Source organism: Vanellus vanellus, assembly GCF_965231255.1.
Source record: "Vanellus vanellus genome assembly, chromosome: 27".
NCBI classification, from domain to species: Eukaryota; Metazoa; Chordata; class Aves; order Charadriiformes; family Charadriidae; genus Vanellus; species Vanellus vanellus.
In genome coordinates this window covers 447,000-474,487 of record NC_138932.1, presented here as the reverse complement: position 1 = coordinate 474,487, position 27,488 = coordinate 447,000, and the positions used below count along the sequence as shown (strand labels likewise).

Below are 27,488 nucleotides of genomic sequence, written 5' to 3'. Positions count from 1 at the left end.
TGCTCTCGGGGTGCCGGAGGCATCTGTGCCATCCTGGCCCCCTCCCCGCTGTGCCGGAGCCATGCAGGGAAGGCAGTGAGGGGAGGGGAGGAGAAGGGAGAGGAGAGGCAGCTTTCCCGGCCGGCAGCACAGCGTCCCGGAGGGAATGGAGAGCCAGTGTCTATTTGGACACATCAAGCAAAGCAGCTGTGTTGGGTTCCATATGTCGGGGGTGCCAGGATCCATGACATACGGGCTCATTTAGTATACAATGAGCGCCCCCCCTGCCTTCCTCTCGCCCCCGCAGTCTGTTTTTCCCCTTCGCTCATCCACCACCTGTCATCCCTCCGGAGAGCCAGGAGAAATGGCTTCTACCTTCTCCCACAGCCACCCCACCAGCTCCAGCTCTGCCGCCCATGAGCGGGGACCCAGAGCCCCGTTCCAGCCCAGTGGGGACGGGCTGTCCCCTGCTGTGGCTGGAGCAAAGAGCTGTGCTCTCAAGCTACATCTCTCGCGTCCGCCGGGAGCCGGGCGGTACTGAGAGCCCCTGTGCTTCTGTTTTCTAGAGCATGCAGAAGGAGTTCAGCTCTGACACCTGACGGCTCCGAAACTGGGTCCTGCCACGGCTGCACGGAAGAGCCCGCGGGTCTCTGCGCACAGGCACGCGTGGAGGATATTTATGTATTTCTTTTATTTATATGCATCCTGCCATCGTTCTTCCATTATTTATCGTGAAATCTGTTGCCCACCCAACGAGTTCTCCGGGGAATAGGGAAAATTTTGAAATTCCCTTGCGGAGACCGTGTGTGATGAGGAGGAGGAGGAGGAGAATAACCAGGGGCTTGCTGTGAGACGGAGACCTTCTCTTTAAATTAGAGCAGTTTTGCTTTGACGTCGTACCTGGGTCAGTCTGTCTTCCTGACGTACCGCATCTCTGAAGCATCCGTCCCTCTGTCCACCCCTGTTTTGCGAAGATGATGCTCAATTCGGACCAAACGGAAATTGACCTGCCCCCGACGCACTCTGAGTCTGAGTCCGTCTTCAGCGACTGCGGCGGCAGCCGTGCGGGCAGTACGGAGGACGCCGGTGGCGTTGGCTTGTGCGCTCAGTCCCGGATAGCCGAACAAAGCGAAGCCGTGAAGAAAGACCTGCAGCACCTGAGTCGGGAGGAACGTCGGCGCCGGCGCCGTGCCACAGCCAAATACCGGACAGCCCACGCCACGCGAGAGCGCATCCGCGTCGAAGCCTTCAACATGGCCTTCGCCGAGCTGCGGAAGCTGCTGCCCACCCTGCCGCCGGACAAGAAGCTCTCCAAGATTGAGATCCTCCGCTTGGCCATCTGCTACATCTCCTACCTGAACCACGTGCTGGATGTCTGAGCTGCCCAGGCAGCGTCCGTCTTTCTGTCTGTCTGCCACATTTCCTACCTGAACGTGTGCTGGGCATCTGACCAAGAGCTCGAGTCCGTCTGTCCGTCTACAATTTGAACCACCTGTTGGGTATCCAAAACACTGTGCCTGTGTTCATCCGTCTGTTCAAATGGACTGAGTCCCCAGCTGTCTGCCCTACCCCCTGTCTGAACTATGTTCTCTATCTCCCCACCACCAAGCCCACATCCGTCTGTCTTTCCATCCTGCCTGAGTCAGGCTGGATGTTTGGTCCATCAGCCGTCTGTCTGTCCTGCTGGATCTGCTGCCCAAAGCCCGTGCTGGCCGTGTACGCTCCCAACTTCTCTCCGTCCTTCTGCTGTGCATCCCACTGATCCTGATGCCGATCCTACAGGATCCTGAGCCCCACACCCGTCAGTCTGTCCGCCCCATCCGCTCCCTGACCCACAGCAGGAGCCGCTGTGCCCAAGTTCTGCCTGTGCATCACCTCTTTTATATGAGCCACAAAAAAATGGACCTGTGAGACCTGGCTTTTATATGAGTCAAGCAACCCTGGGGTCTTGTCCGTCTGTCTGTCTGTGTCGCCGGCCACCCCACCAGCACGGCCAGTCTGGGCGTTTTGTCTGTTTGCTGCTGCTCTGCCCCTGGCGTCGTGCTGGGCGCTTAACGGCCCACGTCAGCACTGTCCTCTCCACAGAGGGAGCGCAGCCCAGGAGCATCCTTGGCCACAGAGTGGCTCCTCGGTGTTTGCCCCGGCTTTCCACTCCCCCAAAGTGGGGTGCAGACCTTGCGGGACCTGCCCACCCTTTCCATGGATGACAGCAGCAGGTTCCCCTCGAGACGGAGCCCGAGAGGTGTGCTCACTTGTTGTGCTGCCCGTGAGGTGCCCAGAGCAGCGCTGGCCCCACTCCCATGCCAGGGCTGGAGCAGCACCCCTAGGGGTCCCCAAGCCCCTCTGTCTCCCCGAACCTCAGCGCTCTGCTCCCCACACCCGCGCATCCCTGGCTTTGCTGCCCGACCCTCCTTTGCACGAGTGCACAAGGAGCGTGAAGCCCCCCCTTGGCACCCACAGCCACGACCACCCTGGGGCACCCAACTGGCAGCACTTCATCCCTCCCCACTCTTCCTCCATCTTCCCCAGTTCGGTTCTCCTGGTGAAAAAAGGCTTGAGTGGGGTCACAAGCATTGCACATACCCCAGCACAGGGTGGGGGACACACCGATTCTCAGCTCCCCCAGCGCCGTGTCCCTCCTCCGCAGCGCAGCGGGTGCTGCTGGGGCTCAAAGTGGCTTCGCCCCGGGATGCCGCGGGCCCCCCTCACCTCATTTACACCAGTACAGCACTGGTGCAGCGTGACATTTCCCAGCACGGGCTCTGCTGGGGTAAACTGCACTTTACCTGCGGCTCGTGGGGCAGCGAGGTTGGGGAGAGGAGGAAGCAGGCACGGCCCCTTTGCCCCCTTCCAGCAGTTGGGGGTCTCCCCACCCCCCCACCCCCCCCCCCTCTTCCACGGATCAGCGCTTTGGGAGAGGGAGGGCAGCGGGAAGGAAAAGCAGAGCCGAGCAGCCTCTTCTCCAGCAAGGCTGAGGCTGGGGGGAAGCTCATTGCAAGAGTGAATGTTTTGCCTTGGTTTATGGGTGTTTGTTCGTTTTAAGAGTTAATTTTGCACTGGCAGTGGCATGAGTGCAAGCAGAGCCCAGGCTGGGGACCAGGACCCTGCAGAAACTACTGGATGTGCTCAGAGCCGACGCTCCGGGCCGGGAGCAGAGCCCCAGCCTGGCCGGCAGGGAACAGGTCAGGGCTGCTCCTCATTGAGCATCACCATGAGACGGGCAGCGGTCTGGCCCGCAGGCTGGGGGAGACAGACTTTGACATGCCAGAGGCAAAACGGTGGCAAACCCCCGGAGCCGGAGTAGGGCATCCCAGCATCCCACCCTCCAGCATCCCACCGTCCGGTTTTTGTCCTCCTAAGGTGTTGGCCGCTGCCCATGCCGGCTGTCCGAGCCCCGCGAGCCCCAGTCAGCCTTCCCAGGACCCCACAGATCTCCCAGTTCCATCCCGGTCCCCATCTCTGCCACCAGCTCCCAGCGACACCTCGCTCCGTACCTCATTTTTCCCCTCCCCCCCCCCAAAAAAAAACAGGGAGAATGATCACTACCTCTGTCTCGCAAGGACTCAATGTGGGATCCCCAAGGGCTGGAACAGTGGACCCGCAGCCGGTTCCTCCATCACCAGGGAGGGAGGGGGGCAGCGGCAGAGCAAAACAGAGCAGGGCAGCCCACCCTTCCCCTCCACTCCCCAGCCACGTCTCTGTGCCACGAGGATATTTATTGAATTAATTTATTGATAAATGTTATTATTTATTTGCTGTGTCGTGCACTTTTGGGGAAAGAAAAACCAGAAAACAAACAAAAAAAAAAAGAAGGAAAAAAAAAAAGAATGACCACGGTGGAAAAGCCACCCACCCACCCTCGTACGTGGTGTGCCCCAGCGTGTGTTTGTCTTGGCTGTTCAGACTGTGCAAGGATTTATTATTTATGAGTTCACAAGGAAGTCGGGGAGGGGGAAATGAATTAAACTGCCAGCAAAAGAGAGATCTTGAACTTGGAGTGCCCCTCTTCCCTTTGTCTGTCTTTCTTTTTTTTTTTTTATTTTTTTTAACTATCTTGTTTTTAACCGTCTCTTCCTTGAGCTGTTCGGTGGTGGCAGTGGGTTCCCCACGCTGCGGCTGTGCCTGCGAAAAGAGGTGGTGGGAGGGAGGCTGTCACCCACCGCTGCGGCCAAGGGACAAGAACGTGTCCCCTTGGCGCTCCAAGAGTCCTACCAGCACCACTGGGCTTGGGCTCGCTCAGAGCCAGGGTGGACTCCATGACTTGGGCTTTCCCCAGGTGTGCAGTCACCCTTTGAGCCCAGTTTGGGTTTGCTGGGAGAAGCAGACCCCAAATGGCCCAATCTGCTGTCACCAGAGGGATGAGGACATCTGGTCCAGCCATCAGCATCTCCAAACGCACCCAATAAACCACCTTCTCTTTCCTGCGAACCCCAGGGAAATCAGCGCAGCTCCGGCTCCGAAGTCACCCATCACTTGACCGCGCGCTTCTGCCTACTTCTGTCCCCTTCCGTGTCCCCCAGCCCTCTCCCCTGTGACCCCCCCCAGTGCTGTCCCCACATCCCTGGCCTACCCTGAGCAACAGGGGGGGAAGCAAGTTTGCAGTTCGTCTCCTTTGTCTGCGCCGATCCCGTGTGTCCCTGGGGGCGGGTTGCAGCTGTTCGCCGACTTGCTCCAAATTTCTTCATATAATCAATTGGCCTCGGCTGCAGCTCGGCTCAGCCGAGATGCGTCAAAGGGGAAATAATAAACATGGGGGAGGGAGCGGGGGAAGCAAATGGGGAGACTCCGCACCAGATCGGATAGCGGCTGGTAGGGCACAGGACGGGACCTTGGGGGACCTTGGCGTCCTTTTTGTCCCAGCTCAGGGATTTCTCCACAGTGTTCATCCCTTGGGATGCACTGTGTCTCTGCCACCTGCATCCGGACTCAGCTCTGCTCCCAACCCCTCCAGCCGTCCCCATCCCACAGAGGTTGGTGCGGGATAGCCATCTCCATCCCAAAGTGGTTGGTGTGAGATGGCCATCCCTATCCCATGGAGGTTGGTATGGGACAGCTGTCCCCATCCCACAGAGGTCAGTGCGGGATAACTGTCCTCATCCCACAGAGGTCAGTGCGGGATGGTCATCTACATCCCACAGAGGCTGGTGCAGGATGGCTGTCCCCATCCCATGGAGATTGGTGCAGGACAGCGGTCCCCATCCCATGGAGGGTGGTGTGGGATGGCCATCTCCATCCCCGAGTGGTTGGTGTGGGATGGCCGTCCCCATCCCACGAAGGTTGATGCGGGATGGTCATGTGCATCCCACAGAGGTTGCTGTGGGATGGCCATCTCTATCCCATGGAGGTTGGTGTGGGACAGCTGTCTCCATCCCATAGAGGTCAGTGCAGGATGGCCATCCCCATCCCACAGAGGTTGGTGTGGGATGGCCGTCCCCATCCCATGGAGGTCGGTGCGGGCCAGCTGTGTCCATCCCACGCAAGTTGGTGCAGGACGGCCGTCCCCATCCCACCCCCCACCCCACACACTCCGGGAGGCAGTAATGGGGTTAGGGCAGCCCGAGCTCCGCCGCAGCGCCGGCTCCCAAACCTCTGCGGGCCCGTTGTTGCCGGCTGCCAGCCCCGGCCCTGACATATGGTCCTCATTGTGCCTTGCACAATGGAAACACTTCATGCTAATTTAGATGCTGGTTCTGGCCTTGCTGTCATCTCCGACAGATTGGGTCCCTTGCCTGCTCTTTGTGCTCGCGGGCAGGCAGGGTAACAGGCAGCTCAGCTTCTCCTCCACCTCCTCAAGCATTTTCCCAGACAATTCCTGACCCTTTCTCTATTCCCACGGCTATTTCCGTATCTCTCTCTCCTTCCCCATACACCTCTCCATCTCTCCATCCCTTCCCCGTACACCTCTCCATCTCTCCATCCCTTCCCCAGCCTCTGGAGGACGCTGGGGCCGGTGCGCGGGGAGGTGCGCGCACGAGGAATGTTTCACAACCGCTTTTCATTTGAAAAATACCCACAGAAAAAAAGAGAAAAAAAACAACAAAACCAAGTCCTGAAGGTGCAGATACAAATGGAGAGGTACGGAGCTGCTCAGATGTTTCTGCCCGGCGGCGTTTCCGTGTCCCTGCCCCAGGGACAATGATGTGGGGGTGGCTCTTGCCCCCCTTCCACGTCCCTTCCTCTCCCAAAAAGGAGTAAACAGGGCAGGAGGTGACACCCCAGGTTGGGAAGGGTGAAGGACACCCCTGTGTGTGCCCGGGTCCCCCGAGGGATGTCACGGTGGGCAGCAGCTGTGTCCCCAGCTTGGCTGCGCGAGGCGGCAGTGCCATCTGCTGGGTCCCCAGGACGGAGCCCTGCACGATCCCACCAGACCCCCTGTCACCCCCCCCCCCGCCCCCACCAAGGCTGGGGATCCCCCTCCCTGCTAGCCGGGCCCTGGAGCATCCCCGTCCCCTGAGAAGGGACCTTCCGCAAACCCCGCTGGGACCAGGACCGGTGCAAGGGACAAAGGGTGCAAAGGGCACCCATGCGCCCACGTGGGACCTTCCCAAAAGCATCTGCCGTGACCCATCATTTTCCATGCCCGTTTCATGCTTGGTTTAGAGCCCAGGGGTCCCCTGAGGCGGCGATGGCGATGAGAGATGGGTGGCTGAGAGAGACGGGCCTCAGCCCAAAAGGGCCGATGGTCTCACTCGATAAGGCACTGTATCCGATCCCTTCCTTGGAGACACAGAGCAGGAGCACACGAGCCATTGGCTACCTCATGCCGGTGATCACATCGCAGAGATAACGAGCCCACCTGGACAGAGACCAGAGATGGCACATAGCGGGGTCAGTTTGGGACCCGTGTGTGTGTGTCCCCAGGCAGGGTCCACAGCGCGTGGTGCTGGGAGAGGACGGCCAGCGCGCCGAGGAGGGTCTGGCATGATCTCCGGCTCGCACCAAACCTCTGTGGGGATGGGTTAGATGCTGCTGATCCTTCCCCAGGGCAGGGAGAGGTTGGCCACGCTGCTTTCTACGACTCCTGGTCTCTGGAGTTGTCTGCCTGGAGCCTCTGCCCCCCCATCCCTGCAGAGCAGGAAGCCTGGCCGATGGGCGTTGGACCCGGCTGTTAGTGTGTAGGGTGGTGGGGCGGCTCTGGAGGGCGTGAAGGGGATACAACTGCCCCCCAGCTCTGCTCAAGGAGGTGTATGAAGACTTCAGAAGGGTCCCTGGCTCTTCTCTGCTCTGCAGAAGGTCGTTTCCAAGAACAAGGCAAGACAGGGAGGGTTCTGGGGACCCCTTCATCCCCGGGAGATGGATGGGAAGCGCCCAACACCCTGTGCGCTGCTGATCCCGGGTGCTCCACATGGGACAGGGCTGAGCACCTCGCAGAGCCAAGCAGGCTCTTCTGGAGGTGATCTTCCCCTCTACTCTGGTGAGAGCCCACCTGGAGCACTACGTCCAGCTCTGGAGACCCCAACATAGGAAAGACATGGACCTGGTGAAGCGGGGCCAGAGGAGGCCCCGGAGATGCTGCGAGGGCTGGAGCCCCTCTGCTGGGAGGACAGGCTGGGAGAGTTGGGGGGGGTTCAGCCTGGAGAAGAGAAGGCTCCGTGGAGACCTCCGAGCCTCTTCCAGTGCCTAAGGGGGCTCCAGGAGAGCTGGGGGGGGGGGGGGGGGGGGGCTTTTTACAAAGGCATGTAGTGATAGGATGAGGTGGAATGGCTTCAGACTGGATGAGGGGAGATTTAGATGAGATCTGAGGAAGGAATTGTTGGCTGTGAGGGTGGTGAGCCCCTGGCGCAGGGTGCCCCAAGAAGCTGTGGCTGCCCCATTCCTGGAGGTGTTCAAGGCCGGGTTGGACGGGGCTTGGAGCAACCTGGGCTGGTGGGAGGTGTCCCTGCTCAGGGCAGGGGGGTTGGAAAGAGATGATCTTCAAGGTCCCTTCCAACCCAAACCCTTCTATGATTCCTGAGAGCAAGATGCAGAGGGAGGGGACAGTCCCTGTAAATCATGCGGTGGAACAATGCGGCCCTTCCCAGATGGCAGGGAGGCTCCAGCAACCCCAGCTGGCCAGGAACGAGCTCTGAGGACCCATTAATCACTCCTGGAGCGGGAGCAAGGGGACAGCATGGGGCAGCTGGCTGCAGGGGGAAGGGAGAACAGAGGGGACCCACATTCGGCAGTGATCCCCAAGATCTGCTGGGTCACGAGGACCCAAACTTGGCCGCAGCTCCCGCACCCCTAAGTTGACTCCAGTGACTCCCACAGCCCATTGAGCCATGTGAAAAGGGGGGGGACACCAACCCCCCTAGTTCCGTGCCAGGAGCCGGAGGACCCAGCGCAGGATCCACCTCCTTCAAGTCTCTGTGGTGGGTGCAGGACGCAGTGTGGGGTCTCCGTGCCATGGCGTAGGTGGAGAAGGACCTGGAGCAGCCCCCAGAGAACAGGCTGGAGCTGGACTTCCCCACGGAGCCCCACTGAGGGGCAGGAAAATCCACAGTGGGGTGTCACTGGCTGAGCTGTGTGGGGCACCCCATGGCAGGAGCCACAACGATGGTTCCTAGATGGTCTCCTCCATGACAGCCGAGACCCTCCATAAAAAAAAAGGCACAAACTGGCCAGACTCGGGGGGTCCCTCCCGAGGCGACCCTACCTCCATCCTCCCATCTTACGGCTCTGGCTTTTTCCTCCCTTCTCTCCGACCCGACAGCCCTCACCGAGCTCAGCCTGGACCTCTGGATGCTGCGGAGAGACTGTTGGGGACACCACCCACATAGTGCTTCGCCTTATGGGGCGCACGTTTGTGGGGAGGTGACCCAGAGGGACCCAAAACATATGGGTTGAGCTGTGCTGGGGCTCAGATGGGGCAGGTCACCCCCCAAAACTGGCCTGGGACAAGCCAAGGATTAACCTGCCCCTGCCCCTGCCCCTGCCCCTGCCCCTGCCCCTGCCCCTGCCCCTGCCCCTGCCCCTGCCCCTGCCCCTGCCCCCGCCCCCGCCCCCGCCCCCGCCCCCGCCCCCGCCCCCGCCCCCGTCCCAACCCCTCCTTGCCATTAAGGGAAAACAAGCCATTTAAATCCAGCCAATGGCGTGCGCCGGGAGGAGAGCGGCCGCACGTCATTGGGCAGCCCGCGGGCCAGGGGGCGGGGCCCTGTCCTTTCCCAGCTTCGCTCATTGATATAAAGCGCCCCGGCGGCGGTGTGGCGCGGTTGTTCCGGTCATGTGGTGTTTCTGTCGCGGTGTGTCCCACGCGTGGTTTGGGGGTTCCCACGCCTCACCCAGTGGAGGGACTAGCTTTACGGGGGGGTCCCTGGACCCCAGAGGGTGGGGTTCAGGGGGTCCCTCCCTCTGGAGCAGGTGGGGGTGCTGGGCCACCCCTTTATGACCAGTGCCCCCCACGCACACACACACTACCAGGGATGCGAGTGGAAGCCCACGGACCCCATTTTGGGGGTTGCTGCTCCAAAGCAGTGGGGTCTGAGACCCCCATAAGGGACCCCATGCATGGCTGCATCCTTTCCAGCTCCCCCACCCCCCCCCCCCCCGGCTCCCTGGAGGGTCTGCAGGTGTGTGCTGAGCTGCTGTCCCCCGTGTCCTCCCCCATCCCTGGGGGTCCCGGGGGTGGGAGGTGGGGTGAGGGTCTTCTGGGGGCTCCCACCCAGCCCAATGCGACGGGGGCCTGGGTGGAGCAGGGGGTCGGGGCTCCCATGTGCCGTGACCTGTACCTGGGCCAAACTGGGACGCCTTTACCACGGGGGTCCCGGGTGGATTCTCCACCCAGACGCAGCGGGGGACAGAGGGGGGGCCACGGAATCAGTTTTCATGGGTGAGGGCACCCAAAGGCCACAGGGAACCGCTTGTACACAGCCACATCCTCACCCCCACCCCAAAACAGCCCGGCCCAGCACGAAGGGGGGGCAGGAACGGGACCCCAATGGGCTGTTGCCCCTCTGGGGGTACCTCTGCCAGGGCCGAGGCTCGTCCTTCCTCCCTCCCCCCTTCGACCCTCGCGGGCATGGCCGTGCTCATGTCTGGGTGCAGAGGGGCATTTGGGGGGGGCACGGTGACCCCCGGGTGCAGAGGGGCACTTTGGGGGGCGCAGTGAACCCCTCGTGGGCTCTGCATCACCCCACCGACTGCTGACACCTGGGGGGCTTAACCCTGAACACCCCCACGCCCACTCCCCACGGGCGAGATCCCCCCACACACGGACGAGGCACACCCCCACGGGCGAGACCACCCCCACACACGGGCGAGACGCCCCCCCACGGGCGAGATCCCACTCCCACAGGCGGGACCCCCCCCCCCACGGACAAGGAACACCCCCTCCAGGCGAGACACCCCTCCTCACTGGCGAGACCCCCTCCCACGGGCGACACCACCCCCTCCACGGGTGAGACCCCCCCCACAGGCGAGACCACCCCCACCCCCCCCGGGGTGTCCCCCCACCCCGGGGCGGGACCCCCTCCCCACCTGCAGGTATGGGGGCAGGCTGCCGTGGGTCCCCTCCGTGTCCCGTCCCCCCCCGCCCCATCAGACAATGGCCCCGGAGGGGCGGCGGGAGCGCGGAGCGGAGACAATGGGCGGGCGCGGGGGAGCGGCCGGGAAGAGCGGCGCGGGGGGGACGACCGGGACCGGGCGGCGGGGCTGGAGTAAGGGGGGGGGGGGGTGCTCCGCTGGGATTCGGGGTTTCCTCCGCCTCCGCCTCCTCCTCCTCCTCCTCCTCCTCCTCCTCCTCCTCCTTTTCCCTCCTCCTCCTCGCCGCCGCCGCCGCGGCAGCAGCGCCGGGATTTGGTGTCGGGGGCGGGGGGTGGGGAGGACGGGCACAAAGGTGCGGTGGAGATGGTGAGTACCGGGGATGGAATGGGGGGGACTGGGGATGGAGAAGGGGGGTACTACGACGGCGGAGACGGGACACAGCGGAGCCACCGCGCCGCGGGCACCGGGAGCGGGAGCGGGGCCGGAGCTCGGCGTGTCCCCGCACGGTCGGGCCTGGGAAGCCGCGGACTTTCCTGCGCTCACGGCCCACGGGCGGGTGGGGAGCGGCGGCTCGGTCAGCCCCCGGGGGGTCGGGGGCAGCGGGGAGGGAGATGGGGCGGGGAGGGGTGCTGCCAGGAAGGGGGGTCCCCCCATCCTCCCCATCTCCCTCCCCCCCATCCCCTCCTCCCCAGCCCCCCCCCCCCCCCCTTCTCTTCCCCCCAAACCGGAATTATGGGGGGGTTTGGTCCTTTTTGGGGGAGTAGTGGGTGCTGAGGATGCAGCCGGGGTGGCGGTTTGTGCCTTTTCCTCAGGGCTGCACTGGCCCTGGTGGACACCCCTGGTGGGGGGATGCAGGGGGGGACAGGTCATCCTCATCGTCATCCCCCTCCAAGTTGCATCCAGCCCGGCACCGCTGCCTGTGGCTTTCCCACTCCGCGGTGGACACGCTTATACTGGGATTGACTGGGCAAGCTGTCCCGCTGCGGTCAAGCAGCCCTTGGCCTCCGAGCACTTTGTGCCCAGCACAGGGGTAAGGTGGCAATAAAGCAGTTGGGGGATGAGGGTGGGCACCCACGGGGTGTCCACCCCGGTACCGGCCCAGTGGCTCCTCTGAGGATGGAGTGACGAAGACCATCCTGATGCTCCTGCCAGATCTGCCGGACCCTCAAAGCAAGGTCTGGTCCTCCTCGCCAACACACTCACCTGCTTCTGGGAGAAACCCAGCCGGATTCTGATCCGGTTTATCTCGGTCCCGTCCTGGCGCGACGCCCTGAGCCAACAGGGAGTTCCCTCCCCTCTACGTCGGGTGCAGACACCGGCCCCGCTGCTCTGTCTGGGGCGAGAGGCTTTATTTCCTTGGGAGAGGGCGTAGAGACTGTTTTTTTCCCCACCACCACCATTACCACCTCCAGGCCCTGGTATAATAACCGAGGCGGAGGTTTTAAAACAAAAAAAAAAAAAGAAGAATTAAATATTATCTTCCCAGAGCCTCTGGGGATGGCTGTTGCTTAATCACAGCGATTCGGGATTGCGTTGGGAGTGAGCCGGGCTCCAAGGCAGCCTGAGTCAGACTCAATCTCTCGCGTGGTCGGGCTTCTCCCGTGAATTTACACCGGCTTTGTGCTGGGGTGGGGGGGGTCGACGAGCTCAGGGTGAGAGTGGCTGATTTAATTAGCGGCCGTCTTCGTTTGAGCCGGTGGTGGCCCCTCGCCAGGCTGTGGGACCACTGGGGTGGGTTGGTATAGGGTAGTGGGTTCGCTGGGTCGCGTGGGCACAGCCCTGAGGATGGAGGGCACCATCCCTGTCCCCCTTCTGGGCTCCCTTCAGCCATTCGACTGCTCAAATGTGGTTTCTTGTTTTTTTTCCTCAACTCGCAGACAATGGGGCCGAAGGGGGTTTGGGGGATGGCAGGGACTCCCCTCACACAGCTTGATCAGCCCTGTGTCTTCAATCCAAGTTAATTTTCCATTTCGGTTCTGTTTTCTGAGGGTCGGGGCGGGCGGCGGATGCTTTATGGCTTTATTGTCCAGCCAGGATGCTTGGCGGGCAGCTTTGGAGAAAACCAACCGCTTTCCCTGGGGCTGCCCCCGCCAGTGCGAGTGGCAGCAATGCAGCAGCCAGAGCTCAGCCCCGGGGGCAGCGGGGCGGCCGGACCAGCCGCCAAAAACCAGACCCCACGCGAGGCATTTGGGATTTTTTGTTTTCCCCCTCGTGCCCTCCCAAAAGCGTTTGGTGCCTCGGGCTGAGCGCGGCCCCACCTCAAGCACTGCAATTGGTGGGTGAAGGCTTTGCTCCTTGCCTGGACCCAAACGGATCCCGTCTCCACGCTGCTTTTCCAGGCTCTGAGACAACGGATAACGCTGTCTGCCCGCCTGCCGCAGCCCGGCAGGATTTAGTAGGGTTTAGTATTAGACACCTGGAGTTGATGGAGCAGAGCTATAATCGATCTAAAAGCGCAGTGGCTTATGCTCCTTTTGGGGTAGGAACTGGCTTTTTGGGGTAGGAACTGGCTTTTTGGGGTGTGGCTGCAGCACTTTGGGGGACCGACCTGCCGACGATGCTCTTGGAGAAGGCGCTGATATCAAAATAACAAGTGTCGGACCCCTGGCGCCTCCTCAGCTCACCCCATCCAGGCATCCCACGGCACCACTCGGATGCTCGTCACCCACCGGGAGCGTGGCATTTGCATCCTCCCATGCCGCAGGGTGACCGTAGGTTTGTCACCTCGCGCTGGAGTGCCACTAGTGTGGCTGGCGGTGGCAGTGGGCGCAGGAAGGGATGGGGCAGATGGGATTCGGGCAGCTGCAGCACCTTGGCGGCGATGTGCTGAGTACTGTGGTGCCATCATCCCACCGGCACCCGGCACCGAGAGACCATGCGGGCCAAACAGCCGCTCGTCCTCTCACCCCGAGCTCGGGCCGAGGGCGATGGAGGGCTGTGGGGATGCGAGGTGCGGGCTGAGCCCCTCAATGGGTTGATGGAGCAGGTGGGCACATGGTAGCCGCGGTTAGGATCCCTCGGTGCTGGCACGTTTAGCAATGCAAATCCTTTTCTCTTTGCATCCAGCCCCGTTCTCATGCAAATCCTTCTTTTTTTTTTTTTTTTTTTTTTTTATATTTTATTTTTGGTTGGTTGGTTGTTTCGTTGGTTTTTGGGGTTTTTTTTTTTTGGTTGTTTTTTTTTTCTCCCTCTGGTTCTAGATCTCGGTGCGGTCATTTTTACCCGCACGGAGGCAGCCAGTCGCATCCCTGCCGCCCGATGCGGCTCCGTCACTGCCGGACACACAACGGGATTGAAATGCCGGGAGAAAGGCTGGCAGCTTTGTGCCGTAACTGCCCACGGTGGGATTTCCCCGCCGGAGGAACCTCAGTGGGGACCGCGCGCTGGAGGGACTGGACATTCCCGTGGATATTGTAACAATCCCGAGTGATTGTAATTAAAGCTGGCAGTTTGGAAGGGATATTAAACCTTCTGCATCCAAGCTGACGCCGGGCAATTTGAGAGCGGAATGAGCCCCCATGGGGGAGTTGGATTAAGCCACTGGGGCTTCCCATGGGCCTTTCCTGCGTCCCGCCGAAAGCGCCTGGTCGTGCCAACGGACCGATAAAAGCTGGAAGTTTGTGGATTCCTCACAGCGGTGGCATCTTCCAGGCCCGGAGCGATGGAGGGGGGAGCCGGGATGGCTGTTTTCACGGTGCTTGAATAGACTTGGGGGGAGGTGGGGGGGTGTAGGTCTGCTTTGACCCCCCCAGGTCCTGCCTGGGCACCCCATCTCCCCCCCTCCATCCCAGCAGGAGCACCCATGGGTTTTTTCCCCACCACGCACCATTCCCCACCTTTGCGGGGCACCCGGTGGTATTGGCAGCCTCTTTGGTCTCCCCGGCATTCGGTGGCATATTTGAAATACGGTCATTGCTCCGTCGTCCGGTCCCCCTCCTCCGTTCCCCGCCACCACCTCTCGCTTCCCCAGCAGCGCGGGGCTCTGGGGGGGTGGTGGCCGGCGGGGGAGCGCGGTTGGTAGCCGGCCGGGGAAGGCGCCTATTGTGCAGAGGCAGCAAGGCGTGTTTGTGTAGCCGAGCAAGCAAATGTGCCGGGCGTTCGGCTCGGCGGAGCCGTGTGCCGCGGCCAGGAGGTGCCTCCCGTTCCCACGCCAGTTTTGGAGGCGTTTCCGGGCAACATCCCCACTGTGGGCATCGTGGCTCAGGGGTCCCCGGGCCAACCTCCCCATACGGCCCAAAATTTGTGGCGTGAGGCAGGGCTGAGGCTCATGTTAGGTTTTCTGCCCGTCAGTAAGCAGCTATGGGTGCCAGTGTGCGCTGTGCCTCAGTTTCCCCATCTCTGCTGTGGGCAGAGTGGTGCTTCCAGCCCTCCCAGGCTTGTTAGGAGGATAAACAGCGGTGGAGTCATGTACCGGGAATCCAGGACCGCCGGGTCCTCCTGACCCTCTCCGTGACTCAGTTTCCCAAGTTGCCACGATGCTTGTTGGGTCAAGCGGGAAAACACCTGCCCAGATGTGGCCACGCTGATGTTGCCTTCTGCTCCTGCTTGGCATTGGCGATGGGAAGTCGGCTATCGCCGCCGTGCGAAGGGCTTCGCACCCCTCTCTCAGCCATGTTACAGCATCCGGACGTAACGCTGGTGTTTATCTAATTGATCAGGACGGGAGGATGCTGGAAAAAGGGCACCCGCAGCGGAAACTGGCGGGTTCTGGTGTGGGAGTGGGTGGGCGCTTGCCGATCCGCTCTGGCGCGAAGGCAGCCGGCTCGATCCCGACCCTCTCGGCCGGGATAGAAGTTGTTCAGCCACTGGATTTTCCCTCTGCCCCCTTTGCCCAAAGCAGGGTTGGTTTGTTGTTTTTTTTTTTCCTCTCCGGCAAACGGCGTGCCCGGCTCGCACGAGGACTTGGCGCTGAATAAAGCGGGGAGAGAACCACGTGGCGTGGGGTTGTGCCACCCGGTCCGAAGGGATGGGAGGAGAGGATTTCCCTCTGGGGCTTTGCCCTGGAGCCGTTTGAAAGAAGAAAGCTTTCTCATCCAGAAGCGCTTGGATCTATTTTTTTGAACATTTGAGTGCAAAAGGTGGTTCGTGTATGAGGTTCATGGACTCAAAGGCAGGAGAGACGGCGGCAGCAGCTTTTCTGACTGCCCCGAAGCCCCGACTGAGCTCTCGCCGCTTTGAACCCTGCAATGTGCTCTGGCATCATCCCGAGAAGCCATCCAGTCCGGACTTGAAGATGTCAAGAGATGGCAAATCACCTCCCCCCACCCCCTGTCCCGCCGCCCTGGAGAGTTTGTTCTGATGGTTAATCACCTCGTTATTAAAAATGTGATTTTTCCCTCTCGTTTGCATGCATCTGGCTCTCGCTCCTGGCGCTCGGCGGCTGCTCGGCATCTCCACGGGCTCAGTAAGGCGAAGCAGCTTCTCCTCCTGGAGCTGAGTTATCCATTTCCAGCATCTCCACCTGAGCACTGTGTGCTGCTGAATCGGCTTTCCCCACTCTGCCGGGCAAACCATCCCCCCCCCCCCCCCCAAAAGAAATAAAAATCCCTTTTTTCCCCACCGGAGCGGCCGAGTTGCTCCACTGGCACTGGAGCGGCATGGGACGGGAGGATGAGGAGCTCCTGGTTCCAGCGACCTGCGGGATGGCTGCTTGATTTCCAAATTAACCTTGAAAAACTGCTGGGTTTGGGGTTTTTTCCCCGCAACAGCCTTTGCTGGGGAGAAAGTTTGGCCATTTTGGTATGGGTGAGACCTCCTGGAGGGTCCTCGTCAGCTGGAGCAGAGCCCTGGTTCGGGGGCGGAGATCACCTGTGGTTCATCCATGGATCGCCCTGGAGCAAACCATCCCACACCGCTGGTCTGCCCTGGGAACGGGCTCCAAAGATCTTTACGGAGATGCTGGGAGGGCTGGAGACCCTCTGCGGGGAGGACAGGCTGGGAGAGTTGGTGGTGCTCAGCCTGGAGAAGAGAAGGCTCCGCGGAGACCTCCGAGCCCCTTCCAGTGCCTAAAGGGGCTCCAGGAGAGCTGAAGAAGGACTTTTTACAAGGGCATGGAGTGATAGGATGAGTGGGAATGGCTTCAGACTGGAAGAGGGGAGATTGAGATGAGATATTGTGAAGAAATTGTTGGCTGTGAGGGCGGTGAGCCCCTGGTGCAGGTTGCCCCGAGAAGCTGTTGCTGCCCCATCCCTGGAGGTGTTCAAGGCTTGGAGCAACCTGGGCTGGTGGGAGGTGTCCCTGCCCAGGGCAGGGGGGTTGGAACTAGACCGTCTTCAAGGTCCCTTCCAACCCAAACCCTTCCAGGATTCTCTAACACCTCTGCCTGTAAGCTCTGCCCCATCACCAGATTGGGATTGAAGGACCGGGCTCACCGCAGCCCTCTCCAGCGTTCCCATGGCTCATTGCTCGCTCCCCTTGGAAATGCGTTGTTCTCCCTCCAAACACATCAGCCTTCATCCCCCGGCTCTGGCTTTGCCTTGGGAGCTAGATGGCCCTGGCGTTGCCATGCCACTGGTGAAGCTGTCCCCAGACCCAGGGACAGGCTTGGAAGCATGGCTGCTGGCCATGGCACTGTGGTGGCCCAGGAGCATTAAACCCACGGGGCTGGTGCCTTGAGTCACTGAGACATTTTGGAAAACCCCATCTTGATTTTGGCTGATAAAGCAGCTTCGCCTCTCCAGGCGTGCCGGGCTCTGGCAGGAGCCGGGGGGGGAGTGTGTGCCGGAGCAGTGCTGAGCCTGGCTCTGGGCACCGCGGGGAGGGTCGTATCCGGTGGCCACGCAGTGCCGGTGTACGGGGCAGGGTGCCGATATAGCATGGAGGTGATGCCGGGACAGGTTTGGGGCTGTAGTGGCGTCAGTGGGGACATCCAGTCCAGGCTCTCCCCCAGAAACACGCAGTTGGGTGGCCGTCACGGCATGCGCGTGGTCCCACTTCCCAGGGAGGGGACGCCACGAAGCATCCGGGGGCGGCAGGGATGCTCGGTTCCTGATTTCCTTCTCTCTTGCTTCCCCCAGCTCGACCGCGGACCCTCGGCGCTGCCGCCCGTGCCGTGAGCGGACCCCACACCCCCCCTCCATGCTCAGCCCCCCTCTGGTACCCGTCAGCTGGATGTCATCGCCGCCGGAGGCTCAGGATGCCCCAAGTGCCTCGGTGACCGCCGGGACAGGGGACAGTGCCCGTCTGCAGCCGCATCGCCCCAACATCCCGCACCCCCCCGCCGGTGAGTCGCCCCCCCGGTCCATCCCCTGCCCCAGTATCAACCCCCTACTGGTTTTAATGGGCCATACTGGGGCCAAGGCAGTCCTTGGCCCCGCTGATGGAGGCAGAGGCATTGTTCCCAGCAGAAACCAGTCCCTGCCTGCAAACAAAGCCCAGAAAAGGGGGGGGGGGGGGGGGGGCTGGCAGGAGAGGAGGTTGGGGGGGGGCACAGGGGGGTCCTTTCTCTGCCGGCCCCTTCCCCCATCGCTCGCTGGGGATGCTGGGACGAGCTCTTGGACCTGTCGCCATCTCCTAGACAACCGCTATGGGGGGGGGGGGCGGGGAGGGGGGGGCTTTTGTTTCCATAGTGATAAACGTGTGAGCATCCAGCATCTGGGACAAAAGGATCCCCCTCCCGCCTGCCCTCCCTTTTTGCCTCCTCGGCCCCCGTCTCCCCCTCCTCGAGGCCTTGGAAAAAGAGGCCAAAAAAGACATTTGGGTTTTATTTGGGTGAAATGGCATTTCCCCGGTAACCCGGCACGGGCCCACCCCCAAACACAGCCAGTGTCGTGTCTACCCCCAACCCTGGCGCGCAGTACTGGCTGGGAAGGGGAATTTAGGGCTCTGGGGGGTGCCTAATGCCCGCAGCCCCCCAAAACCCTTAGGACGAGGGCAGGAGGATTTGGCGGGACCCCTCCGATGGGGACTGGCATCCCCTGGCGTGGATTGGGCAGCGTGACATCCCCCGTGGCTCACGTCTGCGTCCGGGTCCCCTCCCTGGTGGCATCACAGACCCAGCGCCGGGGCTGTAAGCAGTCCCCAAAACCAGTGGGTGACCCGGACTGGGACCCTGGTGGACCACTGACGCAGACACCCAACTCCCGCCCGCGTCCCTCGAGCCTTTGCCCAAGTTGCCGGCGCCTGGCGCTGCCCGCCCGGGGTGTAATTAAGGCGTTATTTTCCCAACCCAGCAGAGATGTGACACCGTCGGTTGGCGTTGGTGGCCCTCGTGTGCGCGCGTGTGTATATTCATATCCGTCGGTGCCTACAAATGGCTGTAGTGGGGGTTTGGGGTTGGCTAATAATGACGTGGCAGCCGTGGGTCAGCGCGCGGGGTGACGGTATGTGCTCCGAGCTGGCCTTGCTGACGGCGGACGCAGTTCCCCGCGTGGCGCTGGGGTGGCCCAAATCAGGGGTCCCATCCTCAGAGCCACCGTGGTGATCTCCCGGCAGTGAAGCGATGCCGCCCCTCGAGAAACCGGGACTGCCAGCTGCGGCATTCCCGGCTCCGTGCTGGTGAAACGTGTCTGGGCAGAGCCCCACGCTGCCAGATGGGCCTGAAACGTTGCCTGCGCCCGATTATTCTTTTTTTTTTTTTTTTGGCCCCCCACCCTAGGCACTCTCTCGGCAGTTAAAATGATGATCGCGATATTAATTAAAGCCTAACTCACCCAAAACCAGAAGCGGATCGGGCGGCGTCGTTAATAACGGTGGCCACCCCCAGGCTGGCACGGGCATAGGATAAAATGGAAAACGCCCCAAAGTGACCCAAATTCCCTTTCCCTGCTGAATTCCCATCCCCATTTGCCACCGGGGCTGGAGCTGTGGTGGTGCGGGGATGGTGGGCGAGGGGATGATCACCGGTGGCAGTGATCGCCACCACGCCACTGCTGACCCTTCCCATCGCCTCCGCAGGTGGGCGAGCCGTTTTCTCCTGAGACAAGCCCGACCAGGTGATCAAAATAGAGTCCCTCAAGGTGACGGTTGACTTCTTGAAGGTGCCCCTGGGCCTGAAGAAGCCCCCTCTGAAGGAGGCCCTGGCCGCCGTCCCGGGGCCAGGCAGACCCAAGCCCCTCGGCGTGGAGCGGCACAAGCCCCGGCGCTGCGACACCATGGACAATGAGTCGCAGTACTCGGGATATTCCTACAAGTCCGGGCATTCCCGCAGCTCCCGCAAGCACAGGTGAGGGGGTCAGTGCGTGCCCCACGGCGGGGTCTTCTGACCCTGATGGGTGCTGCCACCCCAGTTGCACCCACCCCGCTCCCATCTTTTGCTTTCCAGGGACCGGCGGGACCGGCATCGCTCGAAAAGCCGGGAGGGGAGCCGCGGGGACAAGTCAGTGACCATCCAAGCGCCGGGCGAACCCTTGTTGGACAACGAGTCGACCCGGGGGGATGAGAGGGTGAGTTGGGCAGAGGGGAGGGATGGGGTCGGTGTCTCTGCCCCGCCATGGGGATGCTGCCGAGGGTGGGAGCCGCCGGCGGGGCGCGGGGGCTCCCGGCATGCCTGGTGCTCCCTGGCGGAGCGGTCGAGCCGGTTGGGTTGGCCCTCAGCTGGCGGATGGGCTCCTGCCAGCGGTGCCGGCGGGGAGGGCGGGCGGGTGGGCGACGCGGGGGCAAATGAAAGGGGACCGGCTGTCGCAGCACCCTGGGGAAGGAGCCAGGGTGGGCATGGGTGTTTTCCACCCTGGGGATCCACTCCTGAGGGATTAGCTCCAGCTCCTGCTGTGAAGCCGGCTCGGCCGTGCTGTGGTGTCATAACCCTGGCCCGGCTCCGGGCAGGATCACACTGGTGAACGGGATGGTGCCGCGTCTCTCTACCGCCTGCCCCAGTCCCGCGGGGGTCCTGCCGTGGCCTCCCGTGCTGAGGTGCCAACACTCCTCCGGCCACCGTGGAGCCCGGTCCCCGGCTTTAATCATCTCCCAGCCACCCACGCGGGCGGCTCCGTCTCTTTTCATCTTCCCCCACCAAGAAGTCGGCGCCGGCGGGGTTTTCGGCAAGCGGGCTGCTGGCGGCTGAGCCTGCCCGGTCCAGCCATGGCCGGAGCAAGCCGATGGCAGCGTGGGTTCGCCCGGGGATGGGTTGTGGTACGGACCGGTCCTCCCAGTCCCTCCTCCACTCCCCATCTCTTAGGAAAACCCCACGCTGGGGTTTAATTTTGCTGTTCGGAATGAAATTCTGGCTTTCCTGCAGAAATTCAGAGCGGGAGGTGGGGGGGGGGGATATACAGTACGATAAAACCCCAAGTTTCGGGGATGGCAAAGTGCTGTAAAACAGAACGTGAAAGTCTGAGGGAGGGGACGGACAGATGGACTGTGCTGGAGCGGTGTTTCCAGCGCCCGTGGCACGACGACTTCTCCATCCGCTGAAACCCCATGTTTTTAACTGGGAAGGAATCAAACGGCGCCCGGGTCATTTCCGCACCCCTCTGGCTTTGAGGGAGGGGGGATTTCGGGGGGTACGGTGGGAGACCCATCCAGTGCTCTGAGCTACCGGCTCAGCGGCTACTTTGTGCTGGAGGAGGCAGTGCCCAGCGGCGGCGGTGAGGGTGTGTTGGGACGGTGGTTGGGCATGTTCCTTCTGGCCCCACTAATGAGGGGGTTTGCCTGGAAGCAGGATCCTTCCCACTTCCAAAACCTCTCGCGCCGGTGCCGGAGAGGCAGAGCGCAGCGGCACGGAGCCACCGATGAGGAGGGGGGTGGGGGTGAGGATTTAGAGGGTCCCAGCCAAATCGCTGCGTCCCCCCGCCTCCGCCTCAGCCCAGGCTGAGGTTTCTGCTGTCAAAATGGGGGTGATGGCACCAGGCAGCGCGCCGGGCTTGGAGGTTCGGTGGATGGGAAGTGGTGGAGTTGGGGTGGGGTGGGTGTCCGGCGTGTCCGGCGGCCCCCCCCGGGATGCTGGGCACGGGGTGGTGGTGGTGGTGGATGATGACTCAGAGCCACCCCCCCCCCCCGCATAACCCTCCTGTTCACCCTCCCCAGGATGACAACTGGGGCGAGACCACCACGGTGGTGACAGGGACATCGGAGCACAGCATCTCGCATGATGACATCACCCGCATCACCAAGGACATGGAGGACAGTGCCCACCTGGACTGCTCCCGGCACTTGGGCATCGCGCTGGCCGGGGCGCTGGCGCTGCTGGCCTTCCTCACCCCCCTCGCCTTCATGCTCCTGCCCCAGCTGCTGTGGCGGGAGGAGCTGGAGCCCTGCGGGACACCCTGCGAGGGGCTCTTCATCTCCGTGGCCTTCAAACTCCTCATCCTCCTGCTGGGCAGCTGGGCTCTCTTCTTCCGGCGCCCCAAAGCCTTCTTCCCCCGTGTCTTTGTCTTCCGAGCGTTGCTCATGGTGCTTGTCTTCCTCCTCGTTGTCTCCTACTGGCTTTTCTATGGCGTGCGGATCCTGGATTCGCGGGACCGCAACTACCAGGGGGTGGTTCAGTACGCCGTCTCGCTGGTGGACGCACTGCTCTTCGTGCACTACATGGCTGTGGTGCTGCTGGAGCTGCGGCAGCTCCAGCCCCAGTTCACCCTCAAGGCCGTGCGCTCCGCTGACGGGGCCAGCCGCTTCTACAACGTCGGCCATCTCAGGTACGGGGGTGCCACGGGGGTGGGGGTCCCCTCTTTGTGGCTGTGCACGGGCAGCAAGGCAGGTGCGTTCCTCGAGTTATTTAGGGGGGAAAGGACCTTTAAGATCCTCAAGTCTGGCCATGAAACTCATGTGTGTGCGTGTGCACACGTGTACGGGCATTCGTGTGTGTGTACGTTCATATGTGCACGGCCGTAGATGCGGGTGCGTTTATAGAGTCATAGAGTCATTTAGGTGGGAAAGGACCTTTAAGATTGTCAAGTCCGACTGTGAAATTCGTGTGTGTGCACGTGCATATGTGTATGGGCATTCGTGTGTGTGTACGTGTATATATACACGAGCATTCGTATGTATGTGCATGCATTGATGCGTGTGCACGTGCATATGTGCCCATACATATACGCACGGGCATTTGGGCGTGTGCACGTGCATAATGTGTGCACATAGATATGTGCACAGGTGTTGATGTGGTGTGCATTTGTGTGTGCACATGCATTGATGGCTGCACACGTGCATATGTGCCCGTACATACTTGCACCGGCATTCAGACATGTGCATGGCCATGTGTGCATGGGCATTGATGTGTGTGCATTCATAGAACCACAGAATCATTTTCGGTTTTCAAGTCCGACCGTGAAATTCATGTGTGTGCACGTGCACATGTGTGCGGGCGTTCGTGTGTGTCTGTGCACATGCATATGTGCCCATATGCACCGGCATTCAGGTGTGTGCACGGCCGTTGATGCGTGTGCATTCGTAGAACCACAGAGTCATTTCGGTTGGAAAGGACCTTTAAGATGGACAAGTCCAACCGTGAAATTCATGTGTGTGCACATGCACGTGCGCACATGCATTGACGGATGTGGACGTGCACATGTGAACATACATACATGCGCATGCATTCACAGGTGTGCACATGCGTATGTGCATGGGCATTCGTGTGTGCGCACGTGCATATGTGCACAGACGTTGATGCGGGTGCGTTCATAGAATCATAGTGTCATTCAGGTTGGAAAGGACCTTTAAAGTTGTCAAGTCCGACCATGAAATTCATGCGCGTGCAAGCACATATGTGCACATGCATCGATGCGTGTATATTCATAGTGTCATTTAGGTTGGAAAATACCTTTAAAATCGCTGAGTCCAACCGTAAAATCCATCTGTGTGTGTGTACGTACGTGCACGTGTGTTCAGCCGTGTGCACGTGCACACCTGTGTTCACCAGCGCTTGTGCCCCACGCCGCTGCCCTACGCTGCACAGTGGGACCGGAGGAGCTTCCCCCCGTGGGAAAACGTGTCCCCGCAGTGCCACGCGCCGTCCGCGTTCCCCCCAGCCCTGTCTCACCGCAGCGCGGTGCTAACCACCTCTGTGTGTGTGTGTGTGTCCCCCTCCCCGTGCCCGGCGGTGTCTCCCTGCAGCATCCAGCGAGCGGCTGTGTGGATCCTGGAGAACTATTACCACGATTTCCCGGTCTACAACCCTGCCCTCCTCAACCTGCCAAAATCCGTCCTGTCCAAGAAAATGTCCGGGTTTAAGGTCTATTCCCTCGGCGAGGGTGAGCTCCCCTTCCCTTGGATTTTCCTCTCGTTCTCATTCCTCCTTCTTTCCCCCACCCCTGTGTTTTCCTCTCCGGAGGGTCCTCTCGGCTCCACAGAGCCCGGAGCAGGATCGCCACGGGGCAGGGGGAGCACCGGGCGCCCCGCAGCCCCCTCAACCCCTCTTTTAACCTCATCCTTTATTCCCTGCAGAAAACACCACCAACAACTCCACGGGTCAGTCCCGGGCCGTCATCGCGGCGGCTGCCCGGCGGCGCGACAACAGCCACAATGAGTATTACTATGAGGAGGCAGAGCATGAGCGCAGGGTGCGCAAACGCCGCGCCAGGTATGGGGCCAGTGGCGGGGACCGGGCTGCGTGCGGCACCGGGTGTCCGTCCCATGACCCACCGTGAGGATGGGAGGGAGGGGGAAACTCCGGGGGTCACCTTCCAAGACGAGGTGTCCCTGCTCTTGGAGAGTCATGGAAGGGTTTGGGTTGGAAGGGAACTTGAAGATCATCTCGTTCCACCCCCTGCCCTGGGCAGGGACACCTCCCCCCAGCCCAGGTTGCTCCCAGCCCTGTCCAACCTGGCCTTGAACACCTCCAGGGATGGGGCAGCCACAGCTTCTCGGGGCACCCTGCGCCAGGGGCTCACCGCCCGCACAGCCAACAATTTCTTCCCAATATCTCATCTCAGTCCCCTCTGTCAGTGTCAAACCGTTCCCCCTCGTCCCACGGCTCCCCTCCCTGATCCAGAGTCCCCCCCCAGCTGTCCTGGAGCCCCTTTAGGCACTGGAAGGAGCTCGGAGGTCTCCTCGGAGCCTTCTCTTCTCCCTAGCTGTTGTGTGGCACAGCCAGATCTCTCCCCCGAAACTGTTTTGGGGTGGCAGCTGGGTTCCTGCCATCCGTAGGCGTGCAGGCAGCAAGCGGTTCACCCCCCCAACCCCAGGGGATCTCCTGCCCGTGGCCAGACTCTGCCCCGCTGCAGCCACCTCCTTGGCTTTCCTCCTGGCAGGCTGGTGGTGGCGGTGGAAGAAGCCTTCACCCACATCAAGCGGCTGCAGGAGGAGGACCAGAAGAACCCGCGGGAGATCATGGACCCGCGGGAGGCGGCTCAGGCCATCTTTGCCTCCATGGCCCGGGCCATGCAGAAGTACCTGCGCACCACCAAGCAGCAGCCCTACCACACCATGGAGAGCATCCTGCAGCACCTTGAGTTCTGCATCACCCACGACATGACGCCCAAGGTGCGCCGGGTGGGGGGAAACGGCAAGGTGGGACGGGGCCACAGGTCCACCCAAGGGCTTGGGCCAGCGGGTGAGGACTTGGGTGGGATTTTTTCCCCACCACGTGAGAACATCCTCCCGAGGAGGACAAGGGGTTGATGGGATTCCATGGATAGAACCAGAAAAGCGGGTGCAACCCCAACGGAGCAATGCACAGCGATGGGAACCAGCGGCGCAGGGATGTTCATCCTGCAGGACCTGCTGAGCAGCTTGAGGCTGCAAAAAAAAAATAATAGGTTGAGCCATAGGAAGGTGATGTTCACGTGGTCTTTCCCTCCTCCAAGGCGTTCCTTGAGCGATACCTGACAGCCGGACCCACCATCCAGTACCATAAGGACCGTTGGCTGGCCAAGCAGTGGACGCTGGTCAGTGAGGAGCCGGTGACGAACGGCCTGAAAGATGGGGTGGTCTTCGTGCTGAAGCGCCAGGACTTCAGCCTCGTGGTGAGCACCAAGAAGATCCCTTTCTTCAAGCTTTCGGAGGAGTTCGTGGACCCCAAGTCACACAAGTTCGTCATGAGGCTCCAGTCGGAGACATCCGTGTGAGCTGAAGAGGGATGGAGAGGGGTTGGGGTGGGGGAGACCCTCTCCGGACCCCTCCAGCTCATCCTCTGGGGCTCAGGGAGGCCACGGTTCGAGGGCAGAACTGCGGTGGGCGCCGGGAAGCAGCACCCACGCCCAGCTCCATCACACCTACCTGTGACCACTCGCCCGCCGCCTCGGCTCGGCCACCGGTGGGGTGGGCTGAGCCCCTTCCTCCTCCTCCTCCTCCTCCTCCTCTTCCTCCCTGAAACCCAGGTCCGTGTAGCATCCCCCCAGAAGGCGCAGCCGGCGGAGGACAGTGGCACGGCCGGGAAGGAGACGGCATGGCGGTGCCATAACTCAAGGGCTAACTCAACACGTTCTTCACCAGCGTCTTCAAGCACCGTCAGGTCCCGAGGACCTTCTGCTCTTGCCCGTTTTCTACCTGGCAACTGTCCTGGCTCTGGCCTTAAACCACTGCTCGCCATCTGGGGCTGGTTTTTAATCCTAGAGATTTTTTTTTTTTATTATTATTATTATTTTGGGGAGTATTTTGCAAACACCTCCGCGATCCGTGGCTGCTATGAAAACCTCCCCCGGCATCCAAGACGCCGGAACGGTGATGCTCCTGGCTGTAGGAACGTCCTCCTGACTGTAGGAACGTCCTCCTTGCCTCTCTGCTGATGGTTTCCGTGCTCAGCTCTTAACAAAAGCAAGTGAAAATCTGGTTTTTAAGAGAAGCAGAAGGGTTTTGGGGTTTGTTTTATTTTTCAAGCGGTTTCCCCGCTCCCGCGGTGACCTGTGTTTCTCGTCCCAGCAGCATCTCCATGGGGACATCTTCCCCACGCCGGTTGGAGCCGCAGCTGGGTTGCAGGCAGAGCAGCTTCAAACATCTCTTGGGGGTCCGCTCCCAGACCTGGAGCCAGTGGGGGGGGGGGAATGAAACAAGGGGTTCCTGACGAGGGTGACAAGGGCTCGTGGCTCAAATGAGGTCCTTAATTAACGTCCCGCGGCGGCAGGTGGCCCGCGGTGGTCCCTGCTTCTCCGTTGGGGACGCAAAAGCTTTTTGCCTTCCCTTGGTTTTGTTCAGGTCACAAATACCTCATGGATTTATTTTAATTTTTTTTTCCCTTTGTTCCGGCCACACTGGGGTCGGGTTGGGGGTCTCGTGGGGTCCCAGTGCAGGGGTGTGTGGGGGAGTGGGGGTGGTGGGTTGTTACTGGGCACGGTGGGGTTGGTTTGATCGTGGTAGCTGCCAAATTTCACCCCGGGGAGGTGTGCAGTTGGATTTGATTTTTTTTGGTTTGTTTTGTCCTAAACACTAAAAGGGGGTGAGTTTGGAGTTGCGGGAGGGAGGGGGGTGGGCAACGATGCCGCTTGGGCCGTGGCACGCTGGCCACCTAAGCCACCCCAGAGGGGTGGGGGCTTCCCCAGTAAGTACCAGTAGCAATGGTAAGATGCTGGGAGGGGTCCTGGGGGTCCTGATTTCCAGGAAAACATTTTTGGGGGGAGTTTCTAACCCCTGCCTGGGCTCCCATCATCACCCCCCGGTACGCCCCCAGCTCCATCACTGCTGCTGCTGCTGGGAACCCGTTTTGGGGTGTTTTACTGCAAAAAAAAAAAGACTTCAGTGAGTGCGAGTGGACAGGTCGGCCAGGGAGGGGGGAATTTTCCACTTGGAATTTAAGAAGAATAAACCCTTTTTTTGTTTGTTTCTGGTTTTGTTTTGGGTTTTTTTGTTGTTGTTTTGTTTTTGTTTTTTTTTTTCCCCCACAGAGCCGAGACCTTGTGCATGCGTGTAGAAAATTGTAAAATGTAAAATTGTTTTTTAATATATAAAAAGCTCGTTTTTACAGTTTGCAGTGGATCAGAGCGTTACAGGAGTGGTAGGAAGTTTTGTTGGTTGGTTGGTTGGTTTTGTTTTTTGTTTTTGTTTTTTTTCATAGAGGAACTAAAATTGTACAATTTTTTTTTTTTTTTATAAAATAAACCCATTTTGACTTTTTTTATTTTATTATTATTTTCACTTCGTCTTCCCGCACCCGGTGCTTTGTTTGGGGTGGAGCAGCAGTTTTTGGTCCCAGCTCCTGGTAGCTCAGCGGAGATGCTGCAGTGACAGGATGCGGCCTCGAG

General features: G+C 60.8%; 2 protein-coding genes across 2 annotated transcripts; both read left to right on the top strand.

The window, feature by feature from the left end:
* Nucleotides 1-953: 953 nt before the first annotated feature.
* On the top strand, nucleotides 954-1,358 carry NHLH1 (nescient helix-loop-helix 1; the record flags this gene model as incomplete). Its single annotated transcript, XM_082496031.1, has 1 exon — nucleotides 954-1,358. The coding sequence occupies one exon, from the start codon at nucleotides 954-956 to the stop codon at nucleotides 1,356-1,358; it is 405 nt and encodes a 134-aa protein (XP_082352157.1).
* Nucleotides 1,359-19,532: 18,174 nt separating this feature from the next.
* Nucleotides 19,533-25,379, top strand: VANGL2 (VANGL planar cell polarity protein 2; the record flags this gene model as incomplete). The annotated part of the gene is made up of 7 exons (XM_082495949.1): nucleotides 19,533-19,603; nucleotides 19,703-19,823; nucleotides 21,403-22,010; nucleotides 23,428-23,564; nucleotides 23,758-23,893; nucleotides 24,564-24,795; nucleotides 25,119-25,379. 7 exons carry the CDS (start codon nucleotides 19,533-19,535, stop codon nucleotides 25,377-25,379), a joined length of 1,566 nt encoding a protein of 521 aa, XP_082352075.1.
* Nucleotides 25,380-27,488: the final 2,109 nt, after the last annotated feature.